General features: G+C 47.8%; 2 protein-coding genes across 5 annotated transcripts in view; both read right to left on the reverse strand.

Moving 5' to 3' along the window:
* The window catches only part of TRAF1 (TNF receptor associated factor 1), a 35,363-nt gene extending 19,165 nt beyond the window's left edge, over positions 1 to 16,198 (reverse strand). For 2 of the 4 annotated variants that reach the window (XM_084821293.1, XM_084821292.1), the window contains exons 1-3: positions 15,818 to 16,198; positions 10,191 to 10,275; positions 1,401 to 1,556 (exon numbers count right to left, since the gene is read on the reverse strand). In XM_084821293.1, coding sequence (XP_084677419.1) covers positions 1,401 to 1,556; positions 10,191 to 10,275; positions 15,818 to 16,029 — 453 coding nt within the window. In that variant the 5' untranslated portion in view covers positions 16,030 to 16,198. The remainder of the gene's footprint in view (positions 1 to 1,400; positions 1,557 to 10,190; positions 10,276 to 15,817) is intronic. The other 2 variants (XM_084821295.1, XM_084821294.1) reach the window with 1 other exon arrangement.
* Positions 16,199 to 18,938: 2,740 nt separating this feature from the next.
* Positions 18,939 to 21,222, reverse strand: part of C5 (complement C5) — a 106,491-nt gene continuing 104,207 nt past the window's right edge. The window contains exon 42 of the transcript XR_014785941.1: positions 18,939 to 20,408. The gene's annotated coding sequence lies outside the window, so the exon portion shown is untranslated. The remainder of the gene's footprint in view (positions 20,409 to 21,222) is intronic.

Raw genomic sequence — 21,222 nt, forward strand, 5'->3', positions numbered from 1 at the left:
GCATGAAAGAAACTAAAACTGGCAACACACAGATTGAGACTGAGTACTGCGAGGAGTTGGTGGTGAAGGTAAATGGCCACCTGGAGGGGTCTGAGGGAATGTTTGCCCTATGATATTATTTATTTATTTATTGCATTTATATCCCACCTTTTTTCCTCTTGCAAGGAACCCCAGGTGACGTACATAACCCTCTTCCTCTCCATTTTATCCTCACCAAGAGTCTGTGACTGGCCCAAAGTCACCCAGTGAGCTTCCATGGCCAAGGGGAGTCTAGAACCCACATCACCCGGCTCCCAGTCCAACACTCTCACCACTACACCACACTGGCTCTCATGTCCATATAGATACGAGGCCTATATGGAACAGGAACATGCCCAGCAGCTAGGAGAGAGAGAGAGAAAGAGGAGGCGATCCAAGAAGGCCTCATCGTCAGAATGAATATGGTACTCAAATGCCTCGTCTGCTCCGGAAAGGGACACTTTTCCCACCCCTAGATTATGTGTGTTGTTTGGTTGTAATTTTTGTGAACCGCCCAGAGAGCTTCAGCTATTGGGCGGTATAGAAATGAAATGAATGAATGAATGAATGAATGAATGTAGGGAGCGAGTGGGATGAAGACAGCGTAGTCGCAATTATCACCCCTAGATTCTGTAGGGAGTGTGAATGGGACTGCGATGGCCTTGTCGCAATTGCTGACAAAGCCCAGCTCCACAGAGATGCTATTGCCATTTCCTGATACTGACAGATACTATCTGTCTCTCCACTTCCTCGCAAGAGGGTGTCCTGCTCAAGGTATCATCCAGTTAAGGAGGAGCCTGTATGCCTCTTAGCAAGAGGTCCGCAACAAGTGAGGAGACAAGCACACTTGACTCGTGGCGCTTCTAAGTAGTCTCCAAAATGCCTCATCTCTTGGGGTTTGAGGAGGCTAATCCCAGACCGGGGCATTGGAGCAGTGGAGGAGAAGCAGGGAAGGCAGGAGAAAACGGGCCTTCGAGAGGAAGCGGGAGGTGCCTAGCAGCCCAGCTGCTTAGGCTCGTGTTCTTCGGTTTAAAATAAGATCCCAGAGCAGGGAGCAACCAGCATCTCTACCACTTCATAGCACCAAGCAGAGAAAACCAGTCATCGCCTCCTTCCATGTGACAGCCCTTCCGGGATCGGAAGAGTGCTCTCATGTGACCTCTCCATCTTCTCTTCTCCAGGCTACACACATTTAGTTCCCTCAAACTTTCCTCACGGGACTTATTTTCGATATCCAGGAAGAGAAAACTTTATCCGTCAGAGAACAAGAAGGAAACACTGCTCCTGCAACAGGCCCGACACCTTAAGATTTCCCCCCGCAACACGAGATGCAAATTAATTCATACACACATCTAAAAGGCAAATGCATGAACTTGTCATACTTGGTGCTTGTTACCGGAGACCTTCTGGTTACCATCAGAGCGTGGGGTGGCGTTCTGGCAGCCGTTCTGCACGTGCTCTGCGAGCTGTTTTCTCATTGCCTCCCCACGCCCAGCGCGGCAGGGGATCAGGGTGTATTCACATGTGTTCTGGTGATCCTGGAAGTTGAATGTTATGAGTGGGTGAAACCTTCATCAAGTCCACCAGTCAAAGAATCCTAGAGTTGGACGGAGCCTTTGAGGTCATCTAGTCTAACCTCCTACTTGATGCAAGAAATCCAGAGCAATAGATGGGTGCCTAGTCTCTGCCTGAAGACCTCCAGTCAGTGGAGGCTGGTGGCTCCAATGTCAGTGGGGTGGTAAATCTGCTCTGGGTTTCAGTCAGAACCAGTCAGAACTCTAAAGGAGCTCTCCAAGGTGTGGAAGCAAAGTGTGGAAGCACTTTGGAGAGCTCCTTTAGAGTTCTGACTGAAACCCGGAGTGGATTCACTGCCCCAGTGACATCGGAGCCAGCCTCCAGTGAGGAGTGCCCACCGCCCCTCTAGTGGATTGGGTCCATTCTTGGACTGCTCTTGCCATCAAGATGTTTCTCCTGATGTTCAACTGAAATCTCCCCTCCTGGAACTTAAGCCTTTTAGATCTAGTCCTGCCCTCTAGGGCAGCAGAGAACAAATCTTTGCATCCTTTTATATGACACACTTCGGGTGGTTGTACTATTATGTTGTCCACTGTTCCCCCACCGAACTCTGTCTCTTCTCCAGGCTACACATATCCGGTTCCTTCAACTTCCCCTCATTGTACTGCCTCCTGGACAAGCAGGCAGGGGTTGGACTGATGTTTTGTCTGTGTGTGTTTTAAATAGTTTAATTTAGCTGTGTTTATTATCGCCAGCAGCAGTTAAAACCAGCAGCAATTAACACGTTTGGGTTTAGATGGTAGCAGCAGTGGAAACATACTGAAATTCAAGTAGATAGCTTCTGTCGATCATACATTAAAAGCTGACTGGAATGGGACGAGGTCCTTCTCGGGCGTCCACCTTTAGAAGGGCATTTGCAACTGCCCTGCATTTGCAGCTAGACGGACTGCCCTGCATTTGCAACTAGACGGACAATTTCAGCTAGCTGGGGCGCCTCGGAGCAGCGGGGAAGCCAGACAGGACATAGAATCATAGAATAGTAGGGTTGGAAGGGGCCTATACGGCCATCGAGTCCAACCCCCTACTCAATGCAGGAATCCAAGTCAGAGCATCCCTGACAGGTGACTGTCCAGCCTCATCTTGAATGCCTCCAGTGTGGGGGAGCCCACCACCTCCCTAGGTAAGTGGTTCCACTGTCGTACTGCTCTAACAGTCAGGAGGTTTTTCCTGATGTTCAGCCGGAATCTGGCTTCCTGTCACTTGAGCCCATGATTCCATGTCTTGCACTCTGGGATGATGGAGAAGAGATCCTGGCCTTCCTCTCTGTGACAACCTTTCAGGTACTTGAAGAGCGCTCTCCTATCTCCCCTCAGTCTTCTCTTCTCAAGGCTAAATATGCCCAGTTCCTTCAGTCTCTCCTCACAGGGCTTTGTTTCCAGTCCCCTGATCATCTTTGTTGCCCTCCTCTGAACCCTCTCCAGCTTGTCTGCATCCTTCTTAAAGTGTGGTGCCCAGAACTGGACACAGCACTCCAGATGAGGCCTAACCAGTGCTGAGTAGAGGGGAAGCATTGTAACAGCACTTCTGCGGTCCCCAACCCTAGGAACACCCCCTTTCTGGCCACTCTGCACTGCCCTTCCAGGTATGGAGCCGGAGCCGAACCACATCTCTAACAAGGCAGTGGGGACGGGGGCAGGGAGCCGGATTTCTGGGAACCGAGCTCGGAGTGCTCAGAAACCGAAAAATTCTAGGGTTGTCTAGCCGCTGTCTAGCAGCTATAGCATTGTGCCCTAAACTTCCTTCGTTTTTAGCTGATGAGCGTCTGGGTCAGAGGAAAAGGCATCAACTTACAGGAGGCCCTCTACCCTACACAAAGGAAAGACTGAGGGAGCATGCCTCTTCTGAGACAATAGCAGCCAGCCGGTTTGGGGAAGCTCTTGTGTAAGGGAGGGTGGAGTCTGAGACCCCTTCAGGATCCACTGGCAGGACCGCCTAAGAAGAGCAAACATCCCACCCCCACAGCCTCTGCCTCCCTTGGTCCTTTAGATGTGGCTCTCCAACCACAGCCATTGAAAATAATGGGGCTTATGTCTGAGTAGACAGTTATAGGGTTACACCGTGAATGGTGGACTTGATGGGCTATCTTACCTTCTAAGGGTGCCAAACAACACACTATTTAAAGAGAAGTCAGAGCGGCTTATTTAGCCACAACGGGAGCTCAGCCCGGTTTCCTTCTGACTTTGCCACATTTGCATGACAGATGGACATGCTATCAAGCCACGTGCTGGGTCAGCGGTCAGTCTTACCCACCCCCTAGTGCATGCTGGGGAACATGCGGCCCTGCAAATGTTGCAGGACTTCAACCCTTATCAGCTCCAGATGGTCAGGGATGATGGAAGCTGTAGTCCAACAACAGCAGAGGGCCACATTCTCCCCCTTTCCCAAATACTTCAAGGCTTGCAGCCTGCAGTTTTAAAAACGTTTCTTTAAAGCACCGCATGAGTGCACCTCCATTAAAATATCTGCCCTTTGCTTGATATGTTTTTTAAAAAAATAATGGAAAGGTTTTAAAAGCTTTTGCAAAAGTGCTTCAGGGATTGGGGAGGCCTCAGGGCTTCTCTACACCAGGGTTTTTATCCTGCAGCTTACCGGAGCTTCTGCTTCTGGGTTCTTTGCGGGATTAAGATCAGGTCCTTTCCCCCCGTTTGTCTGCAAGTTCTATATGTTTCATTATACAGCCACTAGATGGTGCTATGTTATAGCGGAACTGCATAATTTCACAAGGACTTTAAAGTGGATTAACATTTATTACCGCATTATTCCCAATTTCTTAAACCCGGGATATAGGTAAGAAAGCGTGGGAGATGCCCTGGAGGTTGATGATGTCATGTAAAGGACCCGCAAACTTCCATGAGTGAACAATCATGAGCATGCAATAAAAGCCTCATGTAGAAATGCTCTCAGTAACATCACAGGCACTAGCCCATCGATACTGTCTACATGCTGTTTTGCTGCAAATGTGCAGAACCCCCCCCTCCCACTTTGACCCTGGACAAGAAAAGGTACGCATCTATTGCAATTCCACTTCCAAACTTGATCTTATTTTGTTATTAAACAAAATCATGGAGGGTATGTTATATTGGCCATGGTGGCTTAGTGGAGCCTACATCTTCAGAGGCAGCTATATTTCAACACCAGTTGCTGGGGGCAAAGGAAAGGCTATTTCCTCCCTACTCTGCCTCGGGGATTCCCAGAGGTGTCTGGTTGGCCACTGTGGCAACTTGTGGCCCACCAGATGTGGTTGGGCTGCAACTCCCATCATCCCTCAACATTGGCTCTGTTGGCTAAGGCTGATGGGACTTGTAGTTTATTATTATTATTTATTATTATTATTATTATATTTATATCCTGCCTTTTTTCTTCTTTAAGTAGCCCAAGGCAGCGTACATAATCCTCCTCCTCCTCTCTGTTGTAGTTCAACAACATCTGGCAGACCACAAGTTGCCCAGCCCTGGAATAAATGGGGCTTTGGTCTGATCCAGAAAGGCTCAGTGTAGGTTTGTTACTGGCCCCACTTTTTTGTAGCAGTTTCTTCCGTCTTTGCCCTTATGCATTTCTCCTCAGTCCAAAACAAGCTCTAAGAAACTGGCTTTTGACGGGCAACAAATAGCATCGTTCTTTGAAACATTAATGGCTTCCAGTAAAGCACAACTCATCTGTGCTCAGAGTGTACAGCTGGATTCCTCCCACACCCACGCAATCCAATTTAATACACAATGCGGGCGGTTTACGATGACCTTAATTGTTGACTGGATGTTCTTACATGTATGTAGCTTTCAAGCTAAAAAGGCATTTAGTTTGAATACGTGTTTGATGTCCTGGAAAGGTATGAAACTTAGCTATTGCTTGGAAACAGAACTGAAAAGAAATGTTGAATCCACTCCATTAAAAAAGGGAGAAGGTGTGCGTGGACACACACGGTCCAGCTAGAAAAAGGTAGGAGTGTTCTAACCGGAACCTGTGTGCTTGTGTGCGTTTCTCTCTCTCAAAGGTAGGTCTGTCGGTTGCAAACTTAAGGTGCTCACTGTTAATTTTCCAGTCACCTTAGAAGCCTGTTTATATTTCAGAAGGAACTGACAGCTACTGTAGAGAGCGATGTCCAACTTCTTTAGTGAGGCAGAAGACATCCAAGTGACCTTTTCTGCCCTCAGCATTCTCTTCTCTGACTAATTACATTTGGGTAACACACGAGATGCAAAGATTTCTGAAGCAAACCACAGAATGGCTTTCTGTGTCAAAAAGCTCCCCGCACATAGAAAGCTAGGATGTCAGGAGCCCTTTTCAAGTAACATTTCTGCATTTCCTGAACACATGAAAGGGGGGGGAGTGGAATCATGCCACTGCCCCCCCATCCCTGACCTCCACACATTCTGAACAAAGCCTGCACGTGTACAGTTTGTTTGCACATGCCTTAAAGGTACGATACGGACTAGGGAGGAGGTCATCAGTACCCTTTTTCCTGACATGTTGGCTTTCCACAAGAGTGTCTGACTTGAGAAAGCAACAGATCATAAAATCCTCACACACGCACTTTCATTCTGAAGTGGTCCAACCCCAGGAGGGCCATGCCAAGTGTGCCAGTGTAGCGGCTGGACTGTTGGCCTGGGACCGAGCCAGGAGATCCGGGTTCTAGTCCCCACTCAGCCATGGAAGCTCACTGGGTGATTTTGAGCCAGTCACAGGCTCTCAGCCCAACCTACCTCACAGGGTTGTTGTGAGGATAAAATGGAGAGGAGGAGGATTATGTATGCCACCTTGGGTTTCTTAAGGAAGGAAAAAGGCAGGATATAAATGCAGTTAATAATAACAACAACAACAACAATAATAACACCACCACCACCACCACCACCCAGGGCCAGCCCTACCATTAGGCAGAGTAAGGCAGTTGCTTCAGGGAGCAGCAAGGTGTTGGAAGAAAGAACTGCATGCCAAGCAACCTGCCCTATGCTCCATAAGTTAGCCTGCTGCTCTCAGGTTTGGTGGAGGATGTAGTCTCAGTGCTGAACACAGATCATTCAACTGCCAGTCCAAGCGCTTTTTGGACATGGAATGGGAGGGGCACCATCTTGTTCTTTGCATCAGGCAGCAAAATGCCTTGGGTCCGCCCTGACCATACCACATGCATTTCCCCCCTGAAAGTGCAGACTGTCCTTCCTTGATGCTGTGGCAAAAATGGTTTTATTTCATATGCTTCAATGACGACCATCTCTATTCGCACTCCTCCACCACTGTTTAAGCAATCCTATACACACTTCCCTGGAAGTAAGCCCCCTTAAAGTCAGTGGGGTTTATTCTGAGCAGGCACGCATAAGATTACACTGCACAATATCAACAATATTAAGAAAGCGAAGAGAGCAATCCTATGGCTCTCCAGTGGTGGTGGGGGGCGGTGGGATAGGATACTTTGGATTCCTGGCTCTGAGGTCAGAGACAGCGCTCCGACCTCAGACCCAGGTGTCTGAGCTCCCGTCTAGCGAAACAGCTAAACGGTCTAGCTAAACTAGCGAAAATGTCCATCTAGTTAAAATGCAAAACGAAGGGAAGCACAGAGGTGAAGGTCACCTCCGCTGCTCCTCCCACTCTGCATTGGATGGCCATAAGCCTCCGAGGGAGGGGCTGTGACTCAGTGCTAGAGCCCCTGCTCTGCATGCAGAAAGTCCCAGGTTTAATCCCCAGTATCCCCAGGTAGGGCTGGAAAAACGCTTGCCTGAAACCCTGGAGAGCCGCTGCCAGTCAGTGTCGACAATACTGGGCTTGATGGACCAAGGGCCTGACTACATATAAGGCAGCTTCCTATGTTTCTATGAGCTTGGAGGTTTATGGCCATCCCCACAGGATTGCTCCCTAAGTGAACTGATTTACAATATATAAATTAAGGGGGCTTCCAGACAGAGGGCTCCTAGCACTACCAATTAGAAACCATCATGGAGCTGCTCCATCTTTTTGTCCTTAACAGGTTTTCTGCAGTAAGAAAAAAATGACAGAAGAAATGGTGGGAAAACAGAGTGGTAGGGTTATGAATAGAAGATGACGATGTCTGGACCACCGCCACCCCCAAACAGAATTCTGTGAAAGACGCAGTTGGTGATGATGTGATGAAAGCCTCATCTGGAAGAACCCAAATTTGCCCAGATGTTCTTGATATGCATAGTGCGTATGTGTGTGCATTGGTGTAGCACAGGGGTGGGGAACTCTGACCCAGTGTCAAGTTCCTTCATCCTCTCCCTTTGCAGTTAACACATTCCAGGAAACAAAGCTTCAGGCCAACACTAATTCATTAGTCAACCACGACTAGCTTCTTTACAAATGCAAATTCTAGGAAACTCTCAAACTGCATTGAACCAGCTAACCTACACTTCTACAAATATCAATACAGGAGACAAAGTGGAAGTTAGAGAAGTTGCCAGCAGCTTGGGCATGAACTTCTTGGCCAGACTTGCTTTGCAGGGGTGCCCCTCCCTTAGAGTGGCCCCCTCCTACAAATGGCCAACCTGGCGGAGCGTCTTGAGACTTGTCCCTAACTTTTCCCACTTCACTCTGTGACGGATCCTAGTGTCCCTCAAGTCACACTCCTTGCCCTCCTCTCTCTCTCCCTCTGAAACTTGAGTTCTCATGGTGGAGGAATGAGGGAGCTGTTCAAGCTGGGCCATCTGTGTGTCAAGGTCTTGGGAAGAAAGTCTCACCATATCTGGGCTCACTAGGGACAGTGCCTCCCACCATTAGAACTCAAGTTCCGGAGGAGGAGGAGGAGGGTGGCAAGGGGTGTGACTTGCGGGATGCTAGGGTCCCAGACTGTCCCAGAAGTTCATGCCCAGTCTTCTGGCAACTTCTCTAACTTCCACTTTGGCTCCTCTATTGATATTCGTAGATGTGTGGATTAGCTGTTTCATTGCAGTCTGAAAGTTTCCAAGAATCTGCGTTTGTAAAGAAGGTAGTCCTTAACTAATAAAGCAGAGTTAGCCTGAAGCCTTGTTTCTTGGAGTGTGTTGGTTGTGAAGGGAGAGTATGAAGGAAGGTGACACCAGCCATAAATAGTGGCCTAGGTGAGGAGTGGCTTTGGTGTCCCCCCCCCCTGTCATTTTTGCAGGGCCATCCAGAGGATTTATGGGGCCTGGTGCAGGTGTGATATCCATCAAGAACAACGTTGCTCCAAACTTTGATCTCTCAGCCACTGTGCTACAGTTTGCACAAGCCGAAGTTCAAACAGCCACATTCTGAGCAGGAAAACATGACAGCAACTGACGGATTCTCCTTGCTCTGGCAAGTGAATGAGATGATAACAAGACTTTCAGATTTCACCATTATTTGTGACAGACCGTCATGGGGGAAGTTGGAGAACAAAGAAAAGAATCAAGCAGGGGAAAGTGGGGATGTAAGAAACCCACTTACCTTTTTGCGGAATCTTTCACGGGGGGGGGGATGCGGGGGAGGCGATCCGGTCCTCCCCCCCGGAATCCTTGATGGCTGGCTCCACTCCGCGGCCAGGCCGCAGAGCAGCCAGCCAGGGCCGTCCGCAGCCGGATTTCCGGCCACGGACGGGCTGCTGCGGACGCAAATGGTGGCCGCCGTAGTGGCCGCCATTTGCATCCAGCCAGGCAGCCGTGATAGGCTACGTAAGAATTTACATAGCCTATCATGGCTAACCCCCCCCCAAACCCCAGCGTACGCAAATGGCGGCAGCTCCGGAGGCCGCCATTTGCATTCCCTATTTTTCGCCAATTTATCTTACGTAAATATTTACATAAGATAAAACGGTGAAAAAAAGGGGAACACAAATAGCGTAGTGGGCGCTATTTGCGTTCCTTTATTTTTCACTGTTCTAGCCTATAAGAATTTACGTAGCCTATCACGGCTGCAAGGATGGCAGTGGTGGTGGCAGCAGCCCAGCCGCGGCTGGCCAGGAGACCAGCCACTGGAGCCGCCACTGCCGCCACCGCCGCCGCATCCACCGCATCCGTCCCAGGTAAGTGCCGTCCCAGGGAGATTCTGCGGGGGGGCAGAGGGGCAGGAGGCCATTCCGCCACGGATTTCAGGGGGCCGAATGCACTGGCATTCGGCCTCACTGAAATACATGGCGGAATTCTCCGCCATCCCTAGGGGAAAGGCACTTCTTTCCTGTTCTTTGATGAGGTTCCTACTTCACACTAGCGGTTGAAATAGTAACATTTGTCTGCAAGGTTGCTTGCATTTCTAGCAAAAACAAACAGGTTGCATTTCAGCTGACGGAAGGTGTTTTTTTTGTTAAAGGTCAATGTGTCTTACAAGTTGAGCCAGAAGTCATTAAGCACCAATGACCAAGGGAGCTTAATCCCAGGTAACGATGCCTAGGGTTGCAGTCATGCAGATCCTAATGTATTGGGTAATATGTTGTATGGTGCTGCGGTTTGTTGTGTGTGCACAAACATACAGACTCTGACACACACACTGTCGTGACAAGCTGCTGCACTTCAAAATTTACTACTATGCCACTGTGTGTGTGTGTGTGTGTGTGTGTGTGTAAACTGAAAATCTCTAGCCAATTATATTAACAAATGCAGAAATATCTTCTGCAGAAAGTGGAATACCAAAGGCATTAAGGCCAGGGGCGGGGGTCATACCTTTTCGACTGATAATAAACTTTCTTCATTGATGGTGCCAGTATCATCCTCTTTACATCTCTGACAAATTGGATTGTTGTTGTCGCTAGGTGGGAGGGAAAGAATGAGGAAACATCAAATGATCCAAGGTGGCTTTTAATTTGGACCAAGGCCAAGTTAGCTTATGTTTAGCCTATAGCATAGCCAATGGTCAGGGATGATAGAAGTTGTAATCCAACAAAATCTGGAGGCCACCGGTTAGATAGGGAGAACAAAGAGTCTACAGATAATAAATCTGTCTTTAACTGACTAGGTATGGTTACTTAGGGCACAATCCTATGGATGTTAGGCAGAAAAATGTCCTACAAGTCCCAGCATTCCCCAGCCAACACGGCTGGCTGGCAATGCTGGGAGTTGTAGGACTTTTTAATGTCTAGACATGCATAGGTTTGCACCCTAAGGGAGGCAGGTACAGAGGTAGGGAAGTAGAGGCTCAGAGACCAAACCTGGCACTTAAAGATTTCCATCTGGGTGTAGGCATGCCCCGGCCCCAGAAGCCAAAGAACCTATCCACACATGCACACACTATAATATATGTCAGCCACCCTCTCTCAAGCTGAAACACTGGTAAAGCATTCTCTTAACATCCTCTCTTAGAGTGTGAATGGCAAGAGAAACTTTTCCAGAGCCTTTTGCTCTATCGTGTATTTTGGCCACGAAAGATGAGACATGGGCAAAGAGCTCAGAAAGAAAGGAAGGAAGCAAGCAAGCAAGCAAGCAAGCAAGCAGGCAAGCCTCCCCTTCAGCATGAATGGAAACAGAAGCTTTGGTAAAGCCCTTTGCCTTATTATGTACCTTGGATGCTTTTTCCCAAGCTAAGGTACTGGTAAAGGACTCTTTTAACATCCTCTCCTAGAGTGCAAATGGCAAGAGAGGCTTTTGCTGTATCATATACTTTGGCCACTTTCTCTAAAGAGGAGACACGGGCAAAGTCTTTTAACATTGTCTCCTCCAGTGTGAGCAACAAGGGAAGCTTTTCAAGAGCCTTTTGCCATATTATCTACCTTGCTCGCTCTCGCTGTCTCTCAAACTGAAACACTGGCAAAGGGCTCTTTTTCGACAGCCGCTCCTCCAGTGTGAATGGTAAGAGAGGTTTTAACAGATCTTTCTCCGTATTAAGAACTTTAGTTCTTCTTAAGCCAAGACACAGGGAAACATTAGCAAGCAGCCAAGATATTTAAAGGAAGGACTTTGCCAAATCCCTTCACCTATGCACATGAAAGTATTATTATTATTATTATTTATTATTTATTGCATTTATATCCCACCTTTTTTCCTCTTGCAAGGAACCCTAGGCGGCTTACATTATCCTCCTCTCCGTTTTATCCTCACAACAACAACCCTGTGAGGTAGGTTGGGCTGAGAGTGTGTGGCTGGCCCAAAGTCACCCAGTGAGCTTCCATGGCCAAGTGGGGACTAGAACCCGGATCTCCCGGCTCCCAGTCCAGCACTCTCACCACTACACTACACTGGCTCTCGTAGATGAATGTCAGGGTGGACACTGAGCCCATAGGATCCCAGAGTAGTTCTGATTCTGAGGAAGAGGAGTCGCTCCTGGGAGAGGAGCGCGCTCCTCTTTCTCAGGGCCAACAGCGACGGAGATTCCTCCCACCGGCATTCCTAGCTTAGATAGCAGTCCTGGGAGTGACAGAGCGCGGGAAGCAGACTTGATGAACGTGCGTCGCTGACACAGAGAGCAGCGCCAAATGGAGGGCACGGAAAGGAGGCGTAGTGCCCGGTTGGCACGCAAACAACAGTTGCGCCCAGAGGATCCAAGGGAAAAGGGGAGGGACTCTCCCTAGCCCTTAAGTTCAGGGTCTGCCAGTGATTCCCTTTCAAACGGGGACCAACTGTTCCAACTTAGGGCATAGGTACTCTGCTGCTCATATTAACGGTAGAGTTGTTAAGTTGTAAAAGAGGAATAAAGCTTTGAAAAGAATCCCTTTGTCTGTGTCTGGACTTGGCTACTGGATTAGACTGAGAGAGGCCTCCAAGGAGCCCTTGACAATGAGTTTCAAGAGCCCTTTGCTGTTGTGCCACAATAAATAATGCTTTGGACTAGGACTGGGAAGGGGCAGGCTCAAATCCCAGTTCAGCCATGAAATTTACTGGACCAGTTCGCACCATCAAACAAGCTTGTTTTGATCCCCGGCGCACGCTGGCACAGGCCAGGTGTCATTTCCCTAATTATCTGCAATATTTGGAGGCCAGAGGTTCTCTGCCTCTGATAAAAATAGACAGGTAGAACAAGGAGCCTACGGAGAATAAGTCTTAATCCTTAAATATTACCACAACAGACAATGGGTTATTTCCCCCTCAAATGAAGCCAAGCCACCCATGTTCGGATGACATGACAAGCCATGTTTGGAAGGTCATTAGTTAAATGGAGCTCAGCACACGCTGGGGATTAAAACCCCAGTTTGCAGAAAAGCGCAACTAAAATGATCAAGGGACTGGAGCATCTCTCCTGTGAGAGAAGGTTACAGTAACTGGGATTGTTTAGCTTGGCCAGGAGGGTAAGGGGAGACATGATAGAGGTCTACAAAATCATGCATGGTGTGGAGAAAGCAGATAGGGAGACATTTTTCTCCTTCTCTCAAAATACTAGAACCCAGCGTCATCCTATGAAGCTGATTGGTGGGAGGTTCAGGACAGGTCAAAGGAAGGGCTTCTTCAGACAGTGCAGAGTTAAACTATGGAATTCGCTACCACAGGATGTAGTGATGGCCACCGATTTGGATGGCTTTAAAAGAGGGTTAGACACATTCCTGGAGGAGAAGGCTATCAATGGCTACCAGTCCTGACGGTTATGGTACCTCCAGTACCAGAGGCAGTGAGCCTATGTACACCAGTTGCTGAGGAACATGGGTGGGAGGGTGCTGTTGTGCTCATGCCCTGCTTGTGGGTTCCTGGTCAACAGCTGGTTGGCCACTGCGTGAACAGAATGCTGGACTAGATGGACCCTTGGTCTGATCCAGCAGGGCTCATCTCATGTTCTTATGTAAAACAAGCCACTGTGGCTTACTTAAGCAACACTGACTTGTTTTGATTGTACAAACGGGCCTTGTGTTGCCTTGGGCCAAATGTAGTCTCTCTCTCTCTCTCTCTCTCTCAGATTAAGCTACCTTACAGGGTTGTTGTAATGAAAAAATGGGTGTCTACATCATGTATGCTGAAATCCCTGGGCAAAATAGTAAAAACGAAAACAAAAAAAACACTTGTGTGTGTCTGTGTGTAGACAAGGGGCGGGGAACTTGTGGTCCTCCAGATGTTGTTGGATTCCAACTCCCATCAGCCCCAGCCAGCATGGCTGATGGTGGGAGTTGCTGGGAGTTGTAGTCCAGCAACATCAGGAGGCCACAGGTTCTGATAAAGATAGACAGGTAGAACAAAGAGTCTACAGATAATAAATCTTAGGCTTGAATTACCACCACACTGTTGTTTTTGTTGCAACAGACAAAAATGGGCATTCCTATGATGATGATGATGATGATAGATAGATAGATAGATAGATAGATAGATAGATAGATAGATAAGTTTTCCCCAACCTGGTGCCCTCCAGATGTTTTGGACTATAACTCCCATCATCCCTGACCATTGGCTATCCTGGCTGGGGTGGATGGGAGCTGGAGCGCAACAACATCTGGAGGGCCATGGGTTCTCCACCACTTCTCCATATGCAGACACACAAATATGCACTGGGATCTGTCTGCGTTTGGAGGTCACCAAGTTAGAAAAGGCCAAGAGGTTGAGTCAGTCAGAGTTCAGGGAGGGGAAGTTGCTTTGTGGACGATGGGGATGCTTCTGGGTTTTTCCCGGTCAGCTGGCTGTAGCTCTCACTGCATCCAGAATCCAGATGCTTCCTTCCTCCCCTCCCTGAGGATGACGTCACTGCACTTCTCTTGGCAGCAGTGGAGGCAGTGTTCGAATGGCCTTCCCATCCTCACAGGCACAGAGCAGTAGATTCATCCACGGCCGTGGCTTGTTTGGCCAAGGCAGGCTTCAGCTCCTCTGCCTCCAGGGAGGGGCCACAGTGGTAGAGGTCCTGCTTTGCAGACAGATGGGCTCAGGTTCAGCCCTGGCATCTCCAGCTCAAAGAAGGACCTGGGAGCAGATGATGGGACAGACCTTTCTCTGCCTGAGGCCCAGGAGAGCTGCTTCCAGTCAGAATGGACGATCAGGGCTGGAGCTAGAGCGGGGCGGACCATGGGGCAGAAGTCCAGCGGCCCCCAAAGGGCCAGTGGCAAACAGGCCCAGCATCTGCCCCCGGCCAGCCTAGGTATACCAGAGTCCACACAGGCTACCTCGGCACATATATTACTTATGGAAGATCCTTTTAATTCTTTTTGCTTTCAATATACATTATTCACGTCTATAACCAAATGGTAATTTGAAGGCTCTAGATCAGAGATTCTCAAATTATGGTCTGCAGCCCAGTGATGGTCCATGACCTCCATTCAGATGGTCCATAGAAAGGTTGTAGAATAGTAGGGAATATTTGCACTAGGTCCTGCACTTAATTTTCTTTTCTGATGATGGAGGTCAAGGTCATTTTCATCACGGCCAAATTACTGAACAGGCTAACCAGACTCTGGCCCAGGGGCTGTGATTTTTATAGTATGGTTCTGGCCTAGGCTTCTAATTTGTCTCTACAAATGTACCAGTTAAAGGGACCCTTCTCAGCAGCCTGGCCTAGGACCTGTGATTTTCCTAATATGGCTCTGGTTTTGATGTTACTAAAATATGGTTATATATGTGCTTTGATTTGTAGAACAAAAACAGTTAATTAAGTGGGCTGATAAGACTCCCAGCAAATTTCCACCACAAAGAAAGTTCGAGAAACTCTGCTCTTGATCATGTCTTGGAATGCAGGGTATATCATCCACTCTATGAGCTGTATTCTCAAGTAAATGTGTTTACTGTTTAGCACCAGGGCAGTAGAAGCAGATTCCATTTTATCCCTGTTGTCATGAAGATTTTTCTGATCGGGGTGTGTGTGTGTGTGTGTGTGTGTGTGTGTGTCTTTGGCTCTAACTTAGCAGGAAAGTACTTGTAAGGCAGGGGTGGGCAACCTGTGAGCCTCCAGATCTTTGGGCCTACACTTACCATCAGCCACAGCCAAGGGTAAAGGATGATGGGAGCTGTAGGCCAAAACAGTTGTAGGCTGCAAAGCACGGATTGTGTGGAACGGAGGAGACGAGCAATATTAGCTGTGTGTGCTTCATTCACAACTGCAATAATACACCTGGCGATCTAAAGCTGCCCCCCCCCCGCAATAAAACCATTACTTACTAAAAAAAGAGACAAAGAAATCCCAGCTAGCCGCACCGCTGTCGACAAGACTGGGCTAGACGAACAAATCACCTGGTCAGATTTCTCTGCTCTGAATCAGAGCATCCTGGCAGCCCAGGTGTCTCCTCTGAGCCGCTTTGCCTCTTTGCCAGCACTGCTCCCGGAAGCACGGCTCTCCCTCCCCTTTTGCTGCTGCCCTTTCGGTATCCCCCCCCCCCAGTCTCGCTCTCCCTCCCTTGCTCGTTCTCATTCCACCCCCATGTCACGTGACTCCTCGCTCTGCAAAGGAAACTCACCGCACCATCCAGGCCAGGCAGGCTGAGCCGTAGCGATGTCCACAGCCGCTCTGCAGGGCCTTACATTGGCCGCAGAGGTCTTTGGGCTCAGGAGCATCCTCGCAAATGGACCGAGGGTAGCCCCTGGGCGGCCCATTTTCATCTGGAGGCGAGCCCATCGTGCCAGCGCCAGAGATGCTGCTGCTGCGGCTGCTTCTCCTCCTCTCGGCCATCTGCAGCAGTGTGCCGATTTCACTCGAGGTGCAGGCACGCCGCTTTCCTCTGCAGCGGCCAAGAAGAGCCCTCGGCCACCAGCCCCAGGCCTCTCCTGGCCTCCTGGGGTCACTGGCTGGCAGCAATCTCCGTCACGAAAACTTGCCTTCAATGTGACAATGTGTGTGGGACTAAGAGAGCATGCCAGTAGTTTTGAAGAGGTGGTAACAGGAAATTACTGAGCAGACTTCAAATTCCCCCTGAAAATGCACACAGACACACACACACACACACACACACACAGAGGCCATGAAAGCACAAGATAAGGATCAAAGCAAGGGGAACGTTGCTGACTTCTTTGGCAATGGTGCCCTTCTCACTGTCTGAATGATTTCCCGTTTGTTTTTTTCTGGGTGTAAATCAGCGTCACAATGCCGTGGTGGTGGGAGGCATGAGGAAGGATTGTGGGAGCAACTTCCATGAGTACACAAATCCAAGTGTGTGTGTGTGTGTGTGTGTGTGTGTGTGTGTTTCTCAGTCATGCAATTAGCTCACTGCGATCTCCATCTCTGGTAATCCACCATGCCCATTTTTATTTTTATTTTTGCCTTGGCGATGGCGGCAGGCACTGGGGGGTGGGGAGGTTTGTTCAAATGTTACTAGCATGAGTTGCTAGTCATTCCTTAGGGTTTGATGCCTGAGCAGGGGTCAAGTTCATCTTGTCCTTAGTGCGTGTGCATCTAAACCAGTGGTGTGTGCACATCAATAATTTTAGACTCTAGACCTAATAGTCCTAACGCCCCCCTCCTCTTTAGATGGTAATATGCATTGCTTTGCTCACTTCAAAATGTGGTTTTGGCCCCCTCTGTATTCTGCAGAGCGGGCCCCTGGACATCTGCCCCAAAGTCCTGCCCTAATGGCACTGATTCTTAGGCTGAAGTATTCATATTTTCTGGATGCATATGGAGATTAAGGTATCTGCAAAGAAGGGGCAGAGTACAAACAACGATAAGAACGAAAATATGCTATGTACAGTGAGAGGTAGATACCTGTCTGTTTATATGATCATCTGATGACTTGCCATCTGCTCCAATTTTTTCTTGATAGTTTCAACCTTTCTCTTATCTATAACAGAAAACATTTCAGCTTGTTTGGTTTGATTGGCCTGAGAAGGCCTTCGAAGTCCAGCTGCCAGCTAATCCACTCAAAGTAGCAGGAGACGGATCGCAAGCATTTCATTTCGTTTTGTTTTGGTTTCTGGCTGCTGGGATTTCAGAGCTAATGCTCAGAAGATCAGATTCTTCTAGGATGTTGAGCAGGTGTTCTGGAGATGTTTCTTACGATGAGCTTGCAGCCCTTTAATTAAAAAAAAAAAAAGGAAGCACAGGAATGGAAGAGCTGGGAAGGGAGACAGTGTTGTCTATTCACCAAGAGCCAATTTGATTGTACCAACATTTAGTAGAGCTCCTGATGCAATGACATGGCTTACTGTTACATGGAGATTTTCATTTGGTTGTGTCAAAAACATACCTGCTGGATTAGACTGAAGGCCCATCTAATCCCAGCATCTTGGTTCCCACAGTGGCCATCCAGATAAGGGTGGCATGAATCTGCCAAGTTTAATTCTGCTCAGTTCTCCTTTTTCTCACATGAAGTTCATTCTGTCCCATGTCTGCATCAGTTTGCAAATTTGTTTTTCTCAGACAAAACTTCTTAAGTATTTCCGTGCATGTTAATCTAAATGTACACATTTTTGTACACACTTCCCCAAATATATGCATTTCTGTATGAGCTAAATATATGCATTTTTTGCAAGCGATTTCCCCAAATATACCCATTTTTGCATGCACGTTTCCCTATTGCTGGCATTTTGCACACCGTTTCCCCCCATTGTCTGCATTTTTGCATGCATTTCCCCCCATTATATGCATTTTTCTGGGCATATTTTGATTCGCGAACTGCATTGCAAAATTCAGGAAAGTGTGAATATCGCCATGTGACTGTGTTTCAGTTCATGCGTAGGTTCAGGAAGGGCACATGTGGTAAATGCAAATTAAAATGTGAAGCCAACAGATTTCTCTGCCATCCCTACATCAAGAAGCCATTGTGATGCAAGCCAGCCACAAAGGCAAGTACCCACTCCCATTGCTGCTTCCCAGAAAATGATGTTTGGTGACCATTGAACATGAAGATTCTATATGCTATAACAACCATTGATGGTCCTGTCCTCCATGCCTTTGCCCTATTCCCTTTTAAATTATTATTATTATTATTAATTTATATCCCACCTTTTTCCCAATACTGGGACCTAAAGCCATCTAAGCCTGAAATGATCACAATAAACACAGTCTTACATATACAAGGCATGGCCCCCTCTTAAGTTTATGATTAAACCTGCACTCACCAAAGCTGAACTGATGTTGGAGCAAGAGATAGCCTGGCCACAGTTATCCATGCTCTGGTAAACATCCAGGATTGACTACTGTTATATGTTGTACATGGGGCTGCCTCTGAAGACTCTTTGGAAACTTCAGTTTAGTGCAAAATACAGCTGCCAGGATGTTGACTGGGACCAGTCGGTGGGAACCTGTTTTGCTAGTATTGAAAGACTGATATTGCCTTCTGGTCTATTTCTGAACACAATCCAAAGTGCTGGTACTTACCTTTAAAACCCTACCGGGCTTAGGGCTTGGGTACCTGCAGGAATCTCTGCTGCCATACCAACCTGCCTGCATATTGAGGTCATCATCGGAGGCTGTTCCACAGCTGTTCCCACCATCTGAGGGAAGGTAGGTGAGTGGAGAAAGAGACCTTCTCAGTGGTGGCACTGTTTGTGGAATCCCCTCCCGAGAGAGGCCCACCTGGAGCTATCACTATTATTCTTTCAGTGGCAGGCAAAGATTTTTTTTTTTTACTCCCTCAGGCTTTTGGATCTATTTTACATTTTTGACATGTTGCTGTATGTGTTGTGTAATTTTATCTTATCTATGTAAACTGCCCTGGAAGCTCTGCTGAGGGGCAATATAGAAATCTTTTAAACAAACAAACAAACAAACAAAAATAACGTCATCCCAAAGTCTCATGTCCCAAAATCTCAGGTCAGGTTCAGGAATTATCCTGCAGGCAGTGGTGAAAGCTGTCCTCCATCTTCTAGACAACTAACACACACAAAAATGGCGGCTCTCTAACCTGCAAGTGGGTGAACCCTGTAGTAGGAGTAGGTCTAAACCTAATCTAGAGAGCCAATGTGGTGTCGTGGCTAGCCTACTGCAGTCTTCCCCAACTTGGTGCCCTCCAGATGTGTTAAATTACAACTCCCAGCATCCCCCAGCCAGCATGGCCAATGGTCAGGAATGCTGGGAATTGTAGCCCAACACAACTGGAAGACACCAAGTTGGGGGAGGCTGGTCTGTTGCTTACATGTGTTTCCTTATATCTCTACAAGAAAAAGGGCTAGAGACTTACTTCTTCTTTTAAAAAAATATTTGAAGGAGCACCTCCTCCTATATCAACCTGCCTACATGCCGAAAACCTTCTCCTGATACCGTCTCCATCAGGGATGAGGCTTACACCTACAATCGAGAGGGCTTTTTTTTCTGGAAGTGGTGCCCCAGTTCTGGATGCCATGCCTGGTGATGCCAACACTGTTGTCTTTTAGGCATAGGGCAAAAACAGGCGGAAACCCTGAAATATTCGAAACTCTTTATGAATTGCACCTTGATCTGCTGCTTGTTTTGTTCGTATTGTCCAGTGCTCGTCTTCTTCTTGTTCACCAACCGCCTTGAAATTGTGGATAAAAGGCTGTATATAAATGTTTGAAACTGATAAATAAATGCAGAAAGGAAAAAACAGAGAAGGAAAAGCCTGGAGTATCAGTAAGGGGGCACACACACCCAATAGCTATGTGGCTTTTGTCCCTGCTTAACACACAGAGAATCTGGATAATTAACCAGCATCTAGATCAGAGCAGCGGAATATGTGACTTTCCAAACGACAAACGACATAGCCTACCAGCCACACTGAACCTGATCCAGCTCTTGCTTTGGCTGCCTGAGAAGGGCCATTAAAAACAGCAACAATCCAATCCAGTGTGATAAGCACCTGGCAGGCCGACATCCATAACTAGTCAGTTTTGTTTAGCTTGATGGGTCAGGCAAGTTGCCCAGGCATCACCTAAGCAATGTGGGTTCTCTTCTCTCATCTCCATCTTTCCACTGCAGATACTTCTGCGTTGCAAAGCACACCTCTAAGTGGTAACTACCGTGCTGTTTCATCATGAAGTCAGACACACCGAGTCTCTGTTTCTGTGCCAGCCACATCCTGTTGGTGTTGTTTTCAGGTTATTATCTGAGCTCATTGAGGGTTAGGCGGAGGGGATTTACCAGAGGAAATCGGTCAGCTGTGGAAAGTACCAAAAAGTTATCTTTAGTTTCAGTGTGCAGCCCAGCCTACGATCTGACACACATGTAGCTGGGAGTAAGTCCTATTGAGCTCACTGGGGCTTACTTCAGAGTAGACATGTAGAGGCTTGAAGTGTCATTCACTTCTTTCTCTTTCTCTTTTTTTCCTTTTTCTATTTTCTTTTTTAAAGGAGGTTGTAGCAAGTGGTAACAGTAGTGCTGTGCACAAATAGCCTGCCAGAATTCCTCACCCTGTTCGTGGGCAGAGAAATTTATGTTGTTGTTGGTGATTTCAATGAATTTCTCCAGGGGGAGGAGAAATTCTTAGGGGTGGGGCTCCCCATGAGCAAAGGCAGTTGCACAGCTTCTTCTTCCCCCCCCCCTAAGCTTTTCCCCCTTCCCTTTCCCTCCTGCCACCCCAAGTGGGAGCAGAAACAGAAGCAGCATAACTAGTCAGCTTGGCTATCATTTTGCATCCTCCCCAGTGTCCTGGACCACGTGTTATTATGGAGTACGGTGTGTTTGTGTGGTGGTGGCGGAATGGCGGTACGATAACAACAAAATGTTGAAGAACATTCTGCAAAACGGCCTCCTCTTTCTAACAGGAGCTGTGTGGGAAAGAAAAATTAAATTTCCAGAAGTATCCTTAGAAAAATGTCTTCTGAACAATGTTGGCTCAGCGCTCTTGGCAACGTTGTGGAACACAGGACTTTGCCTTATACTAGGGGCATCTCTACACCAGCCTAAAATCCTGCATTTAAAACAGGGCTTTCTGCTTCCATTTTAAATGCAGGATCACAGCGACTCCCTTTT

Source organism: Heloderma suspectum, chromosome 14 (assembly GCF_057233095.1).
Source record: "Heloderma suspectum isolate Gila_16-S chromosome 14, 16-S_ref, whole genome shotgun sequence".
In the NCBI taxonomy this organism is placed as follows: Eukaryota; Metazoa; Chordata; class Lepidosauria; order Squamata; family Helodermatidae; genus Heloderma; species Heloderma suspectum.